The sequence below is a fragment of the Pinus tabuliformis genome, chromosome 1_1, assembly GCF_031772625.1.
Source record: "Pinus tabuliformis cultivar Carrire ecotype Pingquan chromosome 1_1, CPIR1, whole genome shotgun sequence".
Taxonomy (NCBI): Eukaryota; Viridiplantae; Streptophyta; class Pinopsida; order Pinales; family Pinaceae; genus Pinus; species Pinus tabuliformis.
Window position 1 is genome coordinate 646,478,750 of NC_142297.1, and position 18,188 is coordinate 646,496,937.

The following is an 18,188-nucleotide window of genomic DNA, read 5'->3' on the forward strand; positions in this document are numbered from 1 at the left end:
AACTGTTGCACTGCAACTCAGTTACTGAGAAGTAAGTAACTTATCTCCCAACTCTAAAATCTCTATCAGGCTAGAAACACTCCCGATGTTGAAGCTTCCTCTGTCATTGACAAGTGCTCCCACTCTGAACTCTGTGCTGCTGCAACAACTCCATGCATCTCGCACCGTTGCACACCTCTTTGTGCCATCCTGCACTGGTGCAACACTCCCGTGCTTCTCGCACTGCTACCTCACGTTGTCCTAGGACTCCTACACTGTAGCTCCCTCTGTAACATTCGTCTCTACTAACATCTGCCAATACTGCTACTCTTCGGGGCTCCCATAGCAAGGTCTAATCCAAGAGGCTGGGTACCTCAGGAATCCTACCCCTCATCGCCTGTAGTCTGTCTGACTACAACTCGATGTCTCCCCACTTCCACTCAAGTGGTGTGTGCACGCTCATGGCATAGTTATCATCTGTCTCCACTTCCTTCTCTGCCCTTGTTGGCGCAGCCTTGGTCTTGGAGGCATCTCCCTTGCTCTTCTTCCTTATACATTGGGTCGCATAGTGACCCAGCTCCCCATAGTGGAATAATTTGACCTTGGAGAGGTCCTTCTTCTTCCGTTTCTCCTACTTTCCCCCAGATGCTAGGGTAGCATCCACCTCATCCTCCTCATTGATTCTAATCCCCTTGCCACTGCTTCCTGCCTTACTCAGCCTTCTAATCTCTTCTTGGCGAAGAGCAGACCACATTTCCACCCAATCTAGAAGGGTCACCCTGCCTAGTATGCTCTGGACAAACACCTTCCAGTCTTCTGAGACTGCGTTCAAGGTTGTTCTCACCATCAATTTTTTATCAGGCGTGGCCCCTATGAAAGTCAGCTGATCTCGGATCTCCTTCAATCGACCGAGGAATGGGTCGATCTATTCTCCCTTCTGCATCTGGTATGATTGTAGCTGATTTTCTAGTAACATCCTTCTCTGCACAAAATTATGCTGGTACAATTTTTTAGGGCCTCCCACATCTCATTTGTCATTTCCTTTTCGGCAATATGTGGTACTACATGGTCCTTGACCTCATCAAGAATGATGCTCTTGGCCCTCGCCATTGCCTGCTCATACTTGTCGTTATCAGCCAGGTCAACTGGGATAGCTATCGTCCTCAAGGCAAAGTGCTTGACACGATTCCTGTCTAGAACGGATAGGATTCTGACCTTCCAGACTACGAAGTTTAAGGCTCTGTCTAGTCTGTCCTGGTCTCTTACCCTGTTCACTACCATCTCACTACTCCTCCACTTCCCTCCTGGAAGTTCTTGGTGTGACTCCCTTTGAGCCTCGATTTCCCTCCTGGAAACCCTTCCGCCAATGTCGAGATTCCCCCACTCCGATCGTTAGTGCAGTTGCACCATTGATCCGGATTTCTCGGCTAGAGATCCTCGGTAGCAACTCTTTCCTCCTTGGCCTTGCCCTGTTAGGTGTTGTTATGACTATGATACCCCACCATCTCCACTCTGCAACTTACCTACAGCCTCCTAAACCCCAGCAAACCGAAGGTTAGAGCTCCTAGGCTCTGCGCCATCCCGACACTGGCAAATCAACTTCCTTAGCCAACTGCGTCAGCCCTCCTGGCCTCACCGTGAGCCTATCTTTCCCTCCCTCAACCTCTACGCTACCTTTTCCTAGTTCAATCTTGATGACGCAGGCATTGCATCACCCCTTCCCTGCTACTACTCTGCTAGGAACAAGTTGTCACTCGGGACTGCTGTTTTCTGCTGCTGCTGCTCTGCTCGACTGATGTCCTCAGTTCTCCTGTGATCTGCAACCACCCTCTGATACCATGTTCGAATTTCTAAGACTAACTGTTAGAAACCCTTCATGTACTTTTCTGATTTATTTCTGCCTACTTGTGCTGATTAATTAACAAGTTATTTACCATGTAAATACTGAAAATAAATACAAGTACATGGTCAACACATTACAAATCATCAACTGAAGGAAACTAAACAAGCACACAAGTGACACCGTTGTTTTTGGACCAATGTCCCCGGAAAAACCCTATGCGGGAAAACTAGTGCAGCTATCTGAGGGTTTTGTTTATTAAGCAGTTTCAGAATCCAATCTGGGTGCCAAATCCAGCTCACCCAACAGAGGAAAATCTCGACAGTAGTACCTCTCTACTCGGAAGTAGATATTCCGGCTGAAACCCCGAATAAACACTCCGGCAGCTCCACAGCTTCAAACTGCCACACGAAACCCCAGAGCGTCAACCTCTAGGGACCGTATCAGCCTCTCTCTGGCCTAGCGTTAGCCCAGTGTCACTTTGGCTTGGCCTGTGTCAACCTCTAGAGGCACTGTGTCAATCCTCTAGCCCTCTGCGTCACCTACGCTGGCCCTTTGAGGCATTGCGCAGCTCCTGGCTGCCTCTGCGTGAGCCCTGGCTGGCTCTACGTGAACCCTTGGCTGCTTCTGCGTCCCTCTCTCCAGATACTATGTTGATCCTCCCGGTGCTATCTCTGCCTCTCTGCTTTTATATTCACTGCCCCTCAGCTGCAACTCTGATCACTCTCTCAACTTTCTCAACAAACCCAGCCTCCGAAAGTTGAAATCTTGATCTCTTCGGTGTGTTCTCCAAGTGACCCTCAAGCCTCCTCTTATACTTTTCTTTTTGACAAATCAACGGCCGAGATTAAGTCCCTAATCAAAGGCTAAGATTAGATCTGGCTTGATCCATGACTTTTGGACCATTCTAACACAATTTCATATTAATTCACATTAATATTTTATTTTCCCTAAGTTTAGACTTAGGGACTCCATTAAAAATATCAATTATTTTAATATCTCCCAAACTGTTTAGAATCAGCCCAAACTCTTTCTGGGTATTGGAGATCGCATGTTCCTTAGCCTCTCCACCAATTTTCGTGGCTAGAGCACATCTGATGCTACCCCAAATCAACAAGTGTCTTACATGAGGACACTTGGAGAATGAACCACCATCTAAGAAGGAGTGTTGGGCTAACAACTTTTTGGATAGCACACCATCATGGAGGAGGTGTGTTGGGCCCAAGAAGGATCATGTTTGGAGAGCACACCACCTTATTATTGGGTAAAACCCTAGTGTGGCACTTGTCATGCTTGAATTGTAAGGCACTTCACGTGGGGTTACCTTGTTGAATTAAGTCTGAAATTACTTGTGTGGACCTAGTCCACATTTTATGTTGAACTCCCTCGCCTACTTTTATATATGTTATGAAGGGAGGAGAAACCTTGTCATTAATCACTATTGATGTACTCATTATTCTATCTTAGTAATCGTCTTGGAGAAGCCTTGTAGGAAGCAAACCCTAGGGTCTATGATGTAAACCTTAAAGGAGACATGAAGAGGAATGCTAGTGCTAGGAATGAGCTAAAATCTGCAAGTTTGAGTGATACAATAGAAGAAAACTTATGGATTGTGTGATGTAAACCATATCGCAAGAACATGAAGCACTGCAAGAGTAAAGGAGACTTGGAGCTTTTGTGATGCTTAGCTTGAAGAAGACTTACAGTTTACATTGATGTGCTCTTGATATTCAATTGTAACATTGACTAGATGTCTTGATGCTTGTGTGATGTAGGAGAAGAAGATCTATCATTTTTCGAAACCTAGTATGGGTAAGAAACTTGGAAAGATAGCACAAGGGTTTGTCCTGGAGTCTTTGTACTTGTGTGATGCAAAGAAGACCTAGGGTCTGAGTAATTTAAAGCCTAGAGTAAGGTATGTGCACTAAAGGAGTGAAGACCACTGAGAGTTTGTGTGATGCAAGCTTGATGAATCTCCAAGAAGACTTGCATGATAATAGTGAAAGATGAAGGGTGGACTTGTTGGTGTTGGTACTAGCTTCTTGTTGAGGTTTTTGAGTGGCTAGGAGTAGCTTGGTGTGACGCCTTGCTAGGCTGTTTGGTTAGGGTTTGTTCATGATGGTGGATGCCCTATCTAGGGTTTGGATGCAATTGAAGTGTCCATGCTTGATAAGCAAATAGAACCTGTTCTACTAGATTGTGAGGAGCTGATGGTCTGTACTTGTACCTTCATTACATTGTAATATGAAAATAACTTTGCTGTCCAAATATTGTGCATTGCAGATCTGAAAACTAGACTTATGTTTCTCATGTTAATGAATAGTTTCTAGGGTTTTTTTGCTATGCTGATTTATCATGGACAGTTGGAAGATTTGTTAAGTGATTTAACAAGCTAAGAAGAAACTAAAGGAGCAGATTTCCGGCTGTAATAAATCTGTGATTATAAAGTATTTTCCATATCTGAATTGTGAAGTGATTAAGCCCTTGGGGCTGTGAATCATCTCCCTTTAAAGTGCACTTTTTCAGTGCTTGATTCTTGGACTTCCTAGTGAATCTGGTTGGACAGAAGTGAAATATATGTTGTTGTAATTAATATTTCAGATTCAGCCATAACACTTAATCTTCACAGAAAACAGATTCAGAGAACCTCAGGTATCGAGGTGAAATTTCTGATTCTTGAGCATGAAATTTCAAAATTTCCATACCATGTAATAGTTGACAAAGGTGCCCTTTTGTGCAAAAAAACGTGCAACTGCATATGCAATATCTTCTACTGGCCTGCGAGGTTTTGATCCTCCAAATACTTGAAACCTGTATAAGCAAAACAGCTCTTGTTAGTGGCAACGCTAAAATATATTCCTTATTCCAATCAATTTTGATAATAATGATTTTTAATGCATAAATCCACACATCCAATTTAACAAGTTGCCATGAGTCAAATTTTCTTAGGGATTCTGTTGATTTTCTAGTAACAAGATAGACTAGAACAGTTTTCTTCTTGATAGCTACTTCCATTGATACAATTTTAACTTCTTTAGAGTATTCAAATAAACAAGCAGTTACACTTACGAAAATTTCAACCATTAAGATCAATAGAGCAGTAGAGATCACAATGAGAAAATGAAACAAGAGACACCAAAATTACCCTGAAAAAAACCCACCAACCTTTTGATAAATTGTCTAATTCATCCAATTTGTACATCTAATTTTCCAGTCAAAATGTCAACCTTTGACCACAATAAATGCCAAGTCAAAATCAGTCAAAAGAGAGAAAAATCAATGATCTGTTCACTGGTCAAAGTCTGTTCAAGGGGCTGAATTTTAGCCTGTAGCTACTGGTCAAAGTGCCGAAATTCGGTCCTGCAATTTCACAGAGAAAGTTCGATCAAACCTTAGTCAACGCCCCAGAAGCAGCTCCAACTTCAGTCAACAGAAAGTTAAAGATGCTAGGAATATTCAGCCTCCAACTTCAGTCAACAGCTCGGACAAACAGCAGGAGAAAAGTCCAAGTCAAATATGGTCAACGCAGAGAACGGAAAGTCAACTCACTGGTCAAGATAGTCTTCTTCTTCTTTGCACGTGTGAGCAGATCTTTTCTTACAGAACAGGTCCGAATTGTTGTGGATGGATGCCCAAGTGGAGTGAATCAAATGCCAATATATAGTAGTCCAAATAGGTGGGTTTTGACCTTGGGCCAAACCCCTTCAAGAGGTGGGGCCGACTTGGACAGCTAGAAGACAAATTATTTCTCCTTTGATTTTGATGATGAAAATACTGACTGCAGCTACAATTTCTCAACAAATTCAAGGGAATGAACTATGAAATAATGGCAGGTTATACATATAATTTAAGTAATTATTGGTTGGTGTAATATTTATGTGGGTTCTGGAACATTTGAAGTTTGGAGATTGATTATTGATTCAAAGACAGTATGCTTAGGTTTAATGGTTCATTGCTTTGAAAATTCGGTGCTGCAAATTTAAAAGTGTTGGATGTGGGACCTTGTTTGATGGTTATTTAGGTCAAAGTTTATTCATAATTAACTGAAGAAGAAAAGATTTTGATGTTTGAGCAACATAACCTTCCTAGTTTAGAATGCATACCTTGCATTTTGGAGAAGTCGAGTCCCTTTTATTTTATAGAAACCATCAAAGTTTTGGTCAGAGATTGTTAAACACACATGGGCAGCAAATGAATATGAAAGATAAAACATGAGAATCAATTCTTATTAACAAGAGATATACATTTATAGTACATATTGTGACCATTGGGTTTCACATCCCAAGGTCTCTTGGACTCCTTTTGTCTATTTGGCTTCCACACTAACCCATTGAAGATTAGGTGTCCAACATTCCCCCCCTTAATCCGAAGGGTTATGTATGAGTCCAAGAAGAGCGCTGTAATACAAAATGTGCAAAAATGCATGGCAGCACTAGGCTAAATGTGCTCTCTGAAATGTTGGTATAAAAGGTGGTGGTTTAAGGATGACCACCAACACTGGAACACTTAGTGCAGTTCTTGTAACTCTTCCAAAACTGGCAAGAAGCCGAAGTCTTCTGCTAGAGGAAGTGTTCCTATTGTTTTGAAGAGGGAAACCTTCAACCATGAAAGGGAGGTCTCACCCCGCATAAAAGGGAGAATTTCAACCTGAAAAGGGAAGTCTCAACCTGTGATGGTTTAAGGATGACCAATAACTCTGGAATGCTTAATGCAATTCCTGGAACTCTTCCAAAACTGGCAAGAAGCTGGAGTCTTCTGCTAGAGGAAGTGTTCTCAATTTTGTTCTTGGAATTCTTCCGAAACTGGCAAGAAGTTGGAGTCTTCTGCTAGGGGAAGTGTCCCAGATTACCAACTGAAGGCATGTTCACGGGCATCTTTGTCTCTGGCTACAACTCTAAAACTGGCGTGGCAGGTTGTGGCTCAGGCTCGCTTGATGTGACTTTGAAGCTTGTAGATGACCATCATTTCCCCCCCCCGTCAGATACAAGGTGAGATGATGGAGAAATATCAACTGCAAGACTGTTCAATACTCTGGAACAAATTCTGACATGTGTTTGGAATATCTTCTTGGCTGTTGATGCCCATTACCAAGAAGCGATCCATCCAAGATCAATCTTTGTTCTTGCATGACGTTTATTTCTGAACCATTTGTGTGAATAATGACTGGTTTATGACAGTGCTTACATGGATGAAGATCAAAACAGTGATCTTTCAAATGGCCAACTCGGTTACAGTGTTAGCATTTCACAATCTGTTGTTGTTGCTGTGAAAGAGGAGCAGAATGAAGAGCAGGTGAACTGTCATGAATGAATCCAGCACTCTGAAACTGAATGGGCTTTGAGTAGTCTGGAATATGAAAGGACAAGTCCTTGTCATATCCAAGACCAATTCTGTGCTTGTTGTGGACAAGTTGTTCCCAAGGTCTGATGATGGGCTTGGGAAGTGCACACTGAGTTTCTACATTTGCATGTACAACTGCTGCTTTATTGGGTTCTGGATCTGATTCAACCTCAATCTTACTAATTTCATCACTTGTTGGTTGTTGATGGGTGGTTTGAGCAAAAAACAATTTGGAATGACAAATCTGTTGAAGCTCATCTTGTTGGAACTAAGATTCTAGTTGCAAAAATCAATCTTTTCTTGTGCATCATGCAGGCAGGTCTGAATGTCACAAAGAGTGTCTTTGTTGACATTTACCATCCCACCAATAGTGGAGTGTATTAGTGCATTCAGTAACTCTAATACATCATCAAATCTAGCCATTTTCCAAAGGTTTAAATTCTTGAATCCAAATGTACTCTCAAAACCAAATAAAGAATTGCTAACTTTCTTAAAAATAAGATGTATTTGAATGTTACAGAAAGACTGGCACAAACACCAAATGTAAGAGTGGTGCAAGATCCAAATATCAAGAGAAAAAATGCGCTGCAACGATGGATTTATGAAATGGATCTCTTACGATTTCAAAACTTGATTGTTTCAAAATAACTCAAAAAACAATGTTGGAATTAAGCTTCAACATTCAACCTTTTCTTGCATACGATACACTGCTTCCTTCAAAGCATACTAACCAGAGGTCATACGCACCAGCAAAAGCAAGCCACTGGACCATAAGACATGAGCGACTGAACCAGGCATTATGTGCAAGAAACAAGTAGATGGACCAGCGTTTAGAAAATGAATTTAATCATCTCATAGAAATGGCCATTGTTTAAGCACACCAATGTACCATACCCAACATTATGCTTCGACATGATCGTTGATAGCTTAGCAATACAGATGCGAATTCCGTTGTTGCGGCTTCTTTTGTTGATAAGCCTCAACTGGAAACTGGTGACAAAATTATAATGCCTCTGTCAGTTGTTGATCGTTTGGCGTCTCTGCACATATATTATTTTTATTTGTCAAAGGTGACACAGCACTCTGCATAAAGGCGCAGTACACCTGTATGTTTCCCTCGAGCATTTCCTTGAAAACACCCGCAACCCATTGACAAAGCATTTGTCTGGATCTTATCAAGAATCTACCTAGAAAAATATATTCTCCCGAATGTGATTATGAGTCTGCCTTTTTTTTTAATATTCTAGAAACCCACAGAAGGATTCTCGCAATATCTTAACTGAATGTCATCATAATACTTCCCATTACCACGAAGCCCCTTTGAACTCCCCAACATATAAATCCGAATAGTGTTTTCTTGCAAAGGAGATCTGCCGTTGAATTTGACTATATGAGAAAGTGAGCTGTGACGGTGGGGATACTGATGCGCAGCGGAAGAGGGGGATGATATACCAGCAGAGGCATACTCTCTGCTTCATAAGATTGCAAGCCAATGGAATGGCATAGTGAATGTGCTTGTCAGAATCTACAACAATAGCGCCAATCTGCTGTTCGAAAGAGAAAATGAAATTATAACGTTTGAACGCATGTCTCAGCTGGGTCATGGGCCAAGGCTGTTGGGTCGATTCCCAAATGGTCGTCTCGAGGAATTTCGTGATGCTCGGACGCTTTCAGCAAAAGATTTACGTGATCCGGACATATCTTAAAAGATTGCTATCAAATTGAATGAATTCCATCATTTAGACATTCCTGGAACATCCCATCCACGACTACGGGAGCGCTTGAGGGATTGGCAGATTATGGACAATGCCAGTCGCCTGATCTCACATTTGAGCAATCCTTCCAACCGAAGTTGCAGGCCCTTGGCTTTGATTCGGTGAATATCAACAGTCCTCAACACAGAAAATAGTGGACGGTGAGGAGATAGAGCATTCAATGCACAGTGCAGGGAATCAAAGACATATTTTTTTAAAGGTCGAATCAGCAAACTTCTAATACAGACAATATCCGCACACAACTAGAGAATTAGTCGCTCCAACGTTCGAATCTCATAGCGAAAATCCTCCGTCAGATGCTTGTCTCCTTGATGGATTCCACGGGCTTCTATTGCGTTCTTCCCAAAGCCAGCTTTTTCTCCGGCTGAGAAAACCAATCAATTTTGATCTTTGATGCAATACAGAAAAAGACGCACAAACACAAGCAGAGCAATGTTGTGATATGGAAACCGTCAGAGGTTATGTCAAAAAGGGCTTTTATATGGAAGCGTTGAGGATGTATTATCAAACGCAACGCTCAGGCATAAATCCCGACAAGTTGGTGTTTCAGATATTTTTGTGGGTACTGCGTTGGCTTCAATGTAGGCTAACTGTGGAAGTTTAGAGAATGTAAACCACTAAATTGCTAAGTTCAAGGCAGTGTAAACCACTTTAGGAAGCCAAAGAGCAGAGAAAGTAATCCCAATACTAAACAAGTGCACCGTACAGAGATACGCAACCAGAAAAATAGCGACGAGGTAAATAGCAGATGGAGCATTTATATCACCTCTGGATTCATGGAATTAATTACAATGAGCTAGCGAGAGACGATGTTATTTCTGTGGCGTTGTGAAGATTGGAGAAGATTTATTTTTTATGTTGGAGCACAGGAGTAGATAAATTAGGCACTCAGTTATTACCAGCGCGAAGAGAGTAGCAGCATAGAGGAGCAGTTAGCAATGGAGAGCTGTTAATACCCGTGTGGAGAGAGCAGCAGCGTTTATGGCCTTCTCGCTCAAGCGTTACCCAGATTATCACGCAGAGGGCCCAAAGAGCGCAGAAAGAACAATTATGCGCAACCCAGGGAGCGCAGAGGGCGTAGTCAAGGAGGTATAACTAATTTTAGGAATGCTAAAAATAGGGTTGGAGAAATGACAAAGATTGCAGCTATAATTTAGCTGAGTAAATATTCATGAAATGCATAAGTGATGGCAGAAATGACTTGCACATAAAGGCCATAAAACAAATGGTTCAAAGTAATTATGCAGGACAAGAATACGTCTGCTCTGATACCATGCTAAACACACATGGGCAGCAAATGAATATGAAAGATAAAACATGAGAATCAATTTTTATTAATAAGAGATATACATTTATAGTACATATTGTGACCGTTGGGTTTCACATCCCAAGGTCTCTTGGACTCCTTTTGTCTATTCAGCTTCCACACTAACCCATTGAGGATTAGGTGTCCAACAAAGATGTCTCAGAACAACCCAACTGACTAAACAAATGGTGGGATTTAAGAACATAAGGAAGGCTTGGATCCATAAAATGTGAATTTCAGGACCTCCTGGTGCCGTAAGTTCAACTCCTATGCAGGGTGCCTCCATGGCTGCCCTGAGGTGCTAGAACTGCCCATTGGAATGGAACTTGTCGTTGCTTAATCCACACCTTGGGTTATGTGGAAGAAAACTTTAATCCACTAAGTGTGCCCTTAGGGGCAAGTCTCGAATCGAGTTGTTGTCATTCAATCTCGACTCCTCCATCTAGGCTAACTCCTAGTGAAGCCAAGAGAGGTAGATCCTAAGAAAATAAGCTAAGGCTAAATAAGCTATTAGCAATGTTAAACAAATTATTCTAGGAGTTCAATTGAATTGCAAAAAGCATGAAATGAACAACATGTAACTTACAAGCATATAAATAAACAATTCATAAGCAAATAATATAAAATGACAATAAAAACTAGTGCCAGAAAAGTAAATGCTAGCTTGAAAAGGCAAATGGTAATTGTGGCCCAAAAGATGCCATGAAAGGTTTTGAATTGTGCTCTTGGTTAATTTTATTAATTTAGGTTTTCACTTGGATTATTAGTAAGTGTAATGAAAAGACGGATATGTGATCTGTGTGATTGCAGGAAAAGTAAAACTACTCTAATGTTTGTTTCCTCTTTCACCTTTATCATTCAAATGAGATCAAGAAGGTTGTTCGGAGATCCAACAGAAAAAATCTTAGGTTCAAGGCATTCCCCTGATTTCACAAGTCAACAATCCTTCCCAAAACTCACGATAAATGGCTAAAAGGTTTTCCCTATTAAACTACTCAACCAACAGGAGTTCTCTCTGAATGATGCCAAAGATCAAGCTTTCGCTTGCGATGCCTGAGAAAATAACAAGACCCAATGGGAAAGGTTCGTAGACCATGGTTGGCTAAGACAAAAGCATTTATTGGTTCTCGATTCGGATATATGCTTATTTCATATAAGATTCCATGAAAAATGTGACTTTGTATCCACTCGCAAAAACCACTGAGGAAGAAACCTTAGGGCTTGAAAACACTAATAGTGACGAAGAAAATATTGAATCAATCTTTACAATGGCTTGAATTGTGCAACTTAAAGAACTAAAGAAAGACAGATCCAAGATTTTCTTGTCAATCTGGAACCCTTGCAAAACTCTTACTCACTTGGTCATATCTTTAGTTCATATTTATAAGAACATTGTGATCCTTACGATCCACCATCACTACTAGTGATTACATCAACCACCAACACTTTTTATCCACAACACATCTATTCTTGGGTGGATGCTCGCCCTGTTAGATAGCCTCAAAGATGATTGAACCCAGCCCTTAAAGAAATAGTAAAGGAGTTGTGAAAGCCATTGGATGGTGATTTTATTTACCCTACTTCAGATAGCCAATGGGTTTCACCCTTGGTGATAGTTCCTAAAAAGAATGGCAAGTGGTGAATTTGCATGGATTACAGAGAATTAAATAAGGCCAAGTTAAAAGACTATTTTCCCCTTCATTTCATTGACCAAGTTTATGACACTTTGGATGGTAAGAAATAATTCTCATTTTTGGATAGTTTCAATGGATATAACTAGAAACAGATAACTCTAAAAGACCAAGAAAATACCATTTTTACATGACCCTGTGAAACTTATGCTTACTAGGTGTCACCCTTCTGATTATGCAATGCTCCCACTACTTTCCAAAGAGTTGTGTTTGCCATCTTTTCTGATCTTATTCATGATTGTGTTGAACTTTATATGGATGAACTTTATGTGTATGGTAACTCTTTTGATGAAGCCTCAAATAATCTTGAGAAGGTTTTAATTAGGCATCAAGAAACTAACCTTGCTTTGAGCGAAATAAAATGTCGAACAAGTTAGACAGTTCATATTTGATGCAGAAATACAAGTTGATCATGCAAATATTGAACTAACTACCAAGCTACCAACTCCAAAATCTCCAAAGGAGGTGAGAAGCATTCTAGGGCATGCTAGTTTTTATAGGAAATTTATAGAAAATTTCATAAAAATAGTTGCTCCTCTATTTAAATCACTTGCTAAATCTGCTAACTTTTCTAGGGATGAACATTGTCAAGTTGTTTTTGAAGGATTGAAAGATAAGCTCACCAAGGCATCCATTTTAAGGGGACCTAACCGTTGAGAAATCTAGGGCATTAAGATTAGTTGATTTCTCTTCTTTAGATAACTGCTTGTGAATTTTTTTTACTTCTTAGATTAGGATCTTCTTTTATTTAGATTATTATAGTGTTCTTCTTTATCAAACAACTACCAATGCATAAACCATAAAGAGACAAGAGACACAGAATGTAGGCGATCAGCCAAAGCCAAAACCTTTGTTTGACTTGAAAGGAAAACCCAAACGAATTCTCTTTCTTATAGAGACCTCAATTGACGAATACCAAGACCAAGACCCTTGACCTATTTGACCTCTCCAAGACCAAGTCACAAAGCTTCCTCTTCTTCGTTAATGAACAATAGTCAAACTCGTTTCTTCCTCCTTCTTGGCTACCTTGAAGTGTTTTGATTCCTAGGACAGATCTGCAACTTTCGGCCCTAATTCAAAAACCCTTAGCACATGTGGATGACCAACTATGACCCTTGATTATCCTCACTCTAGAAGGAGACTTCTTCTTGCCAATTCATCTTGAGATCTTCCTTGTTCTTTACCCAAAAATTGTCTTCCAATGTGACTGTGGTAACTCATTCTTCCTGCAATAGGTAGCAGCAGATTCTAGCAAATATAGAGTGTACCTAACCCAAAAACAGACCGAAAAGTATTATCAAACACTTTTCTCTTCCTTTTCTACTCTTTGCTAGTCATGGGGCTCCTTTCCTAGTGATTCTCACACTTCTTATTGTAGACTTCTCCTTGACTGAATTCTGAGATCCAAATGGAGGCTGAGCTGCCTATTTATAGTGGTTTTCCCATCAAATAAGTCGACTTGAGATGTGGGTGTAGGTTCATCACTTCATCTTGAGGCCAACTTGTTGGAGGTTCCTTTGCTTGGTCTTGGAAGGCCTTTTTACTCTTTTAATAACTTACACAAATATGTAACATGCCCAAGAAGGGTCCTTCATACATGACATTGACTCAATTTGACTTTATGACCAATCCTAAGGGCTCACAATGGGAGCCATAACTAAAAATAAAATTCCTTGATCATGAAACCCGTGAGACAAGCATTAGTACTAATTTTATTTTTTTTCTTTACATTAAATACATAAAATCACAATTACACATGACATTATGAAGATCGAACCTGGTTACATTTTTCAACACTAACTAATCTCTCTCATTCCATATTTCCACGAATGATTAGGACAACAATTAGGAGCGCACACAAAAATTAGGACAACAATTAGGAGCACACACAAAAATTTTGACATCGTTATTTTTGGACAAATGTCCCCGGAAAAACCCAATGTGGGAAAATCAGTGCAGTAGTGAGGGCTTTTATTATTATGTAGTAGCATAATTTCCGAATACAATAAAATGTCGCCAAAATGACGATTCTACCCAAGAGAAACACTGGCAATAATATACCAAGAGACTTTACCCTGTCTTTGAACAGTCATGGCACCTGACTACCTCTGAAAAGCAAGTTGTCCACCCAGCTCTGCACAGTCCCTGCGTTACCCTAGCACGGATCCTTTCATGCTCAGCCCAGAACTCCTACAAATCAAGTCGTCTTCCCTGTTGGTGACTCGCAAATTGTCTCTCCAGCACTCTGGAAAATACTCCCAGCCTCCAGAACTGAAAACAAGCTTCTCTTCAACTGAATTGCACTGCTCAATTGAGGCTCTGCACTACCCCTATGTAGCCTCCTAGAGAATAATTTATGCCTCCTCTTTCTGACTCTTCGGAACTAGAATCTCCTCCGGAATACTCTATTGCCCCTCTACCACCTGCTACTCGATCCACTGGCTCGATTTCTTCTACTAAATCAACTACACTGGAAAATCGAATTGCCCAGATCACTGAGTATCTACCCTGTTATGTTCTCCATCTACCCATCGACCTCTTCTTATAATCTCTAGTTGGGACTCCAACAACCACAATTAAAACTTAATCGATGGTTGAGATCATCTCCAAGTCGATCTGTCTGAGTTTCTAGATGATTCACACCTTTCTCAATTAATTCCTATTAATTAACCACTTTTCCTAAGTTAGACTTAGGAAATTTTTAATTATGGTCAATTAATTTAATTGAGCCATCTCTAGGTGGAATTTCCATAAATGATTTTCGGATTTTGGAGAACTCCTATGTTTTAGCGTCTCCACAAAGTATCTAGAGTAGAACACCATCCGATGCTACAAAACTAAGAAAAGGCAACTTTGAAGTTGGTACTTGGCACGCTCACAGAGTACCTTGAAGGATTATTGAATTTCCAGCATTGTAGCCTTCTTCAAGCTTTTTCTTCCATTAGAAAATCCTTTAGGATTTCCTTCTGGTAACAATTTTGTAAATATATCCCATTTACTTATAAGGGAACTTTAGATCTTTTTGTCTTAATCTTATTGGTGAGAGGAACCAAGCCAAAAAGTTGTAAATATTTGCTTAATCTATTTTGTAACCTTTAGCTGAAAATTATATTACTTGTTATATCTTGGAAAGAGTATCATTTCCCCTTTGAGGTTGTTGTCACCCTCTGTAAAATTTGTCTTCAGCCGTTAAAAGATGCAATATGGCAGAAAATTTTGCAGCCATATTCCCAGCCACAAAAGCACTCAAAGCTAAATCGTACCCCCTCCATTGCATAGTGCTCAGAATGAGCTTTCCAATGGTATATGGAAGTCCGAAAATGGACTTCTTGATCAAGAGATATGGCCAGTTGAAGTTTAGGGGTTTTGTCGCCCTTGAAAAGAAGGAAGGAAGAACATATTGGAGGTCTAGGAGCATATCGCAAGCTGCAATTGGAGTTTTCTACAGCAGTAGCAAGGGACGTCTGAGCAAACAAACGATCAATGATCACTGAAATCAAAGATCATAGGTCCAAGGCATGTCAACATATTGGCAATCGGCGTGTTCAAAGTGTCAGCCACAGCAAACTCCCGATCGTCGAACGCCAATAACGTTGAATCGGCAGTTTCAAGCCATATCACGTCGCAAATCGGAAGTCCTAGCGATCTTCAAGTGACCTCTATTATGGAATTACAGGAAAAAACGCCGATAGTGCAAAATCACCAGGAATGCCTCGAAAAATGTAACAAAGGAAATCAACAAAAAACCAAGGGCAGGCGGGGCCTTTTCTCTCTCCTCCAACTGGACATGTGGTGCAATGAGATTGGTTCCGATAAGGACCACCTGGCAGATGACGTCATCTTGATGTGGCAGTACGAAGCGGAAGGACACATGGCATGTTGATCTGGCATTTTTAGGGGTCCTATGGGGGCATATCCAGGTGACATGTGTCACCACTCAAGAAGCCACACGTGCCAATGATGATGTCAATGATTGGAGATCAGGTCGAAGCGTATTATGCATCAAAGGGGAAACGCCAATTGAAAACCTCCGATTTAGGGGCTGGCCTATGGACACAAGAAGAGCGAGGAATCAAGAGCTAAGCAATACAAGCACTCTTGCATATCGGCGATCGCAAGTTCTGGTAGGTGGCACCAAAGACATGGATCGGAAATCGCAGATATGTTGATTGGGACATTACAAGTGGGCCCAATCAGAGATCGGCATTCGCAGTTTCGCAAAGGTTCTTCAGTTGAAAGTTGTTAATTCGTTGAGCTTTGATATTTCATTTAACAAAGGAAAGGGGTTCCCAGACACGAGTCCAAAGGCTCTAGCGCCCGAGGGCTAAGCATCCGGTCATATCCCCCGGTCATATGACCAAAAAGGGAAATGGCTCAAAGCAAAGGGTGCTAAGGAGGATCGAAGTTTATTGTTTTGTAAGGTCTTTAAGAATAAAAGTCCTGATGTAATAATGTCCCGATAATGGAATACAAATCTTTAAAGGCATAATGGGTCGGCAACTCAGGCATTAAAGGAGGACATGGAGCATTTGGAGATTGGCATGGGTTGATCCTATGAAACCCCTTGTGACAAGAAACCAAGGTCAATACTGATAGGGGAAATGAATTCAAGTGCCCTATGCCCAAGCCTAAAGTGAATAAATGAAGGTATGGGAGCTCAGGACTTAATGACTCAGCATGGAGCTCCATGCAGTGGGGAGATGAAGTACGCATGGATGACCCTTGTTTATGCACCATGGCATGAAACCAATAATTGATCACTCCCAGCTCTAGAGGACGAGCGATTCTAACAGTAAAGGCGAAATCGACGAGAACCAGTCGAGTACTAGCGGAGGAATATCGCAACCAAGCAGTGGCCTGATCAAAGGTGATCAGACAGATGAGCATGGAGATATTTTACTGTAGATTTCATCTATTTGTTCACTTGTTTTGTTATTCTGTTCTTTGTCGCAATTTAATGAAACAATCAAGTCTGTCGTAGTCATTTTTGGGCAATAGAGCCATCCGAGGCTGAGACAGCTAGTCAGTCTGCTAGCTGAGGCTCGACTGAGATATTTTTTGTAGCTATTGTTCAAAGCTCCCCTCTCCATATAAATAGAGGGAAGCAACACTTCAGAAAGGTTCAAAAATTTTGGAAAGAAACTCTTGTGAGGATCCTTTTCTTGTTTCACAAAGGTAGTGATATGAATATTGATGTATGCACTCTCTCAAAGGATTAATACAAGATTTGTGGTGATTTTGACTTATTGGATTGCAGTATGTTTTTCTCCCTTAGTGTTTTCATATATGTTTGATATTCTCCTCAGATTGCATGTATGTAGTAGCTAGATATATTCCCATTATATGCAGATTCATTTAAATCAAGTCATTGATAAAGAATGCCTATATTGATATGGTAATAAGGTCTTTAAAAGGCGCTCCATGCATCTTAGCATTTCATAAGGCTTTCATTACTCCCGTTTCTTTCTAAATCTAGAGATATAGAATCCTTAAAGTCTAAGCTATGTTTGATGGAATTACTCTTTATTGTCTTCTACTATTACATCTCCCTTAACCATTGATTTGTTGCAAGCTTTCAATATGCTTTGGCCACCACTTATTGAGGATTACTCCCTATAGATTTTTGTGCATATGTTATTTCTTACATTGTACTTTCATGAACAGTGCTGAATCAATCCCATTTAAATTACTTGTGACAAAACTATTGGTGCTACGAGTCCTCAAGATAAATCTAATAGCACTATTTAAGATGTCCTAGGCACTGGTCTATAATCAACCCAGAGGTTGTCTCTAGGAGGCTTTTCATATCCCCTAAAGCATTGCTGCTACAGGTGCTAGAATTAACCACAACATCTTTTTGGCGTCGTTGTCAGGGAAGGAATTGTGAAATATTTTTTCCTGGGTACGACAAATCATTACATTCCCTCAGTTAGGTGAGCGAGGAAAGTGTGGGTTGAAAATCTCTCACCCTTGCAACTCCACTATCTATATTTTTATTTGATCATTCTAGCTCCTATGAGGCCACATACCCGTGCAAACCCCTCTCAACAAAAACCGCCAATTGTCTCTGATCCAGAAAAGCCTATATCCAGAAAGATTAGAGAGGAAAAAATCTCCAATATTAATGCTACTGTGTTCTCGTTTCCTAAAAATTCCTTATCCAGTACACAGAAGGTTGTAATTCATTATTCCGAAACTCCTAGAGTTCTGGTATATCCTCCCGAGATTGGTCCGCCCCTCAGCGCAGTCTCCCTAGA

The 18,188-nt window shown here is 40.7% G+C and overlaps 1 protein-coding gene across 1 annotated transcript in view; it reads right to left on the reverse strand.

The window, feature by feature from the left end:
* LOC149215030 (beta-galactosidase 6-like) overlaps window positions 1–18,188 on the reverse strand; it is a 156,977-nt gene that overhangs the window by 13,236 nt on the left and 125,553 nt on the right. The window contains exon 8 of the mRNA XM_089389600.1: window positions 4,525–4,630. Coding sequence (XP_089245726.1) covers window positions 4,525–4,630 — 106 coding nt within the window. The remainder of the gene's footprint in view (window positions 1–4,524; window positions 4,631–18,188) is intronic.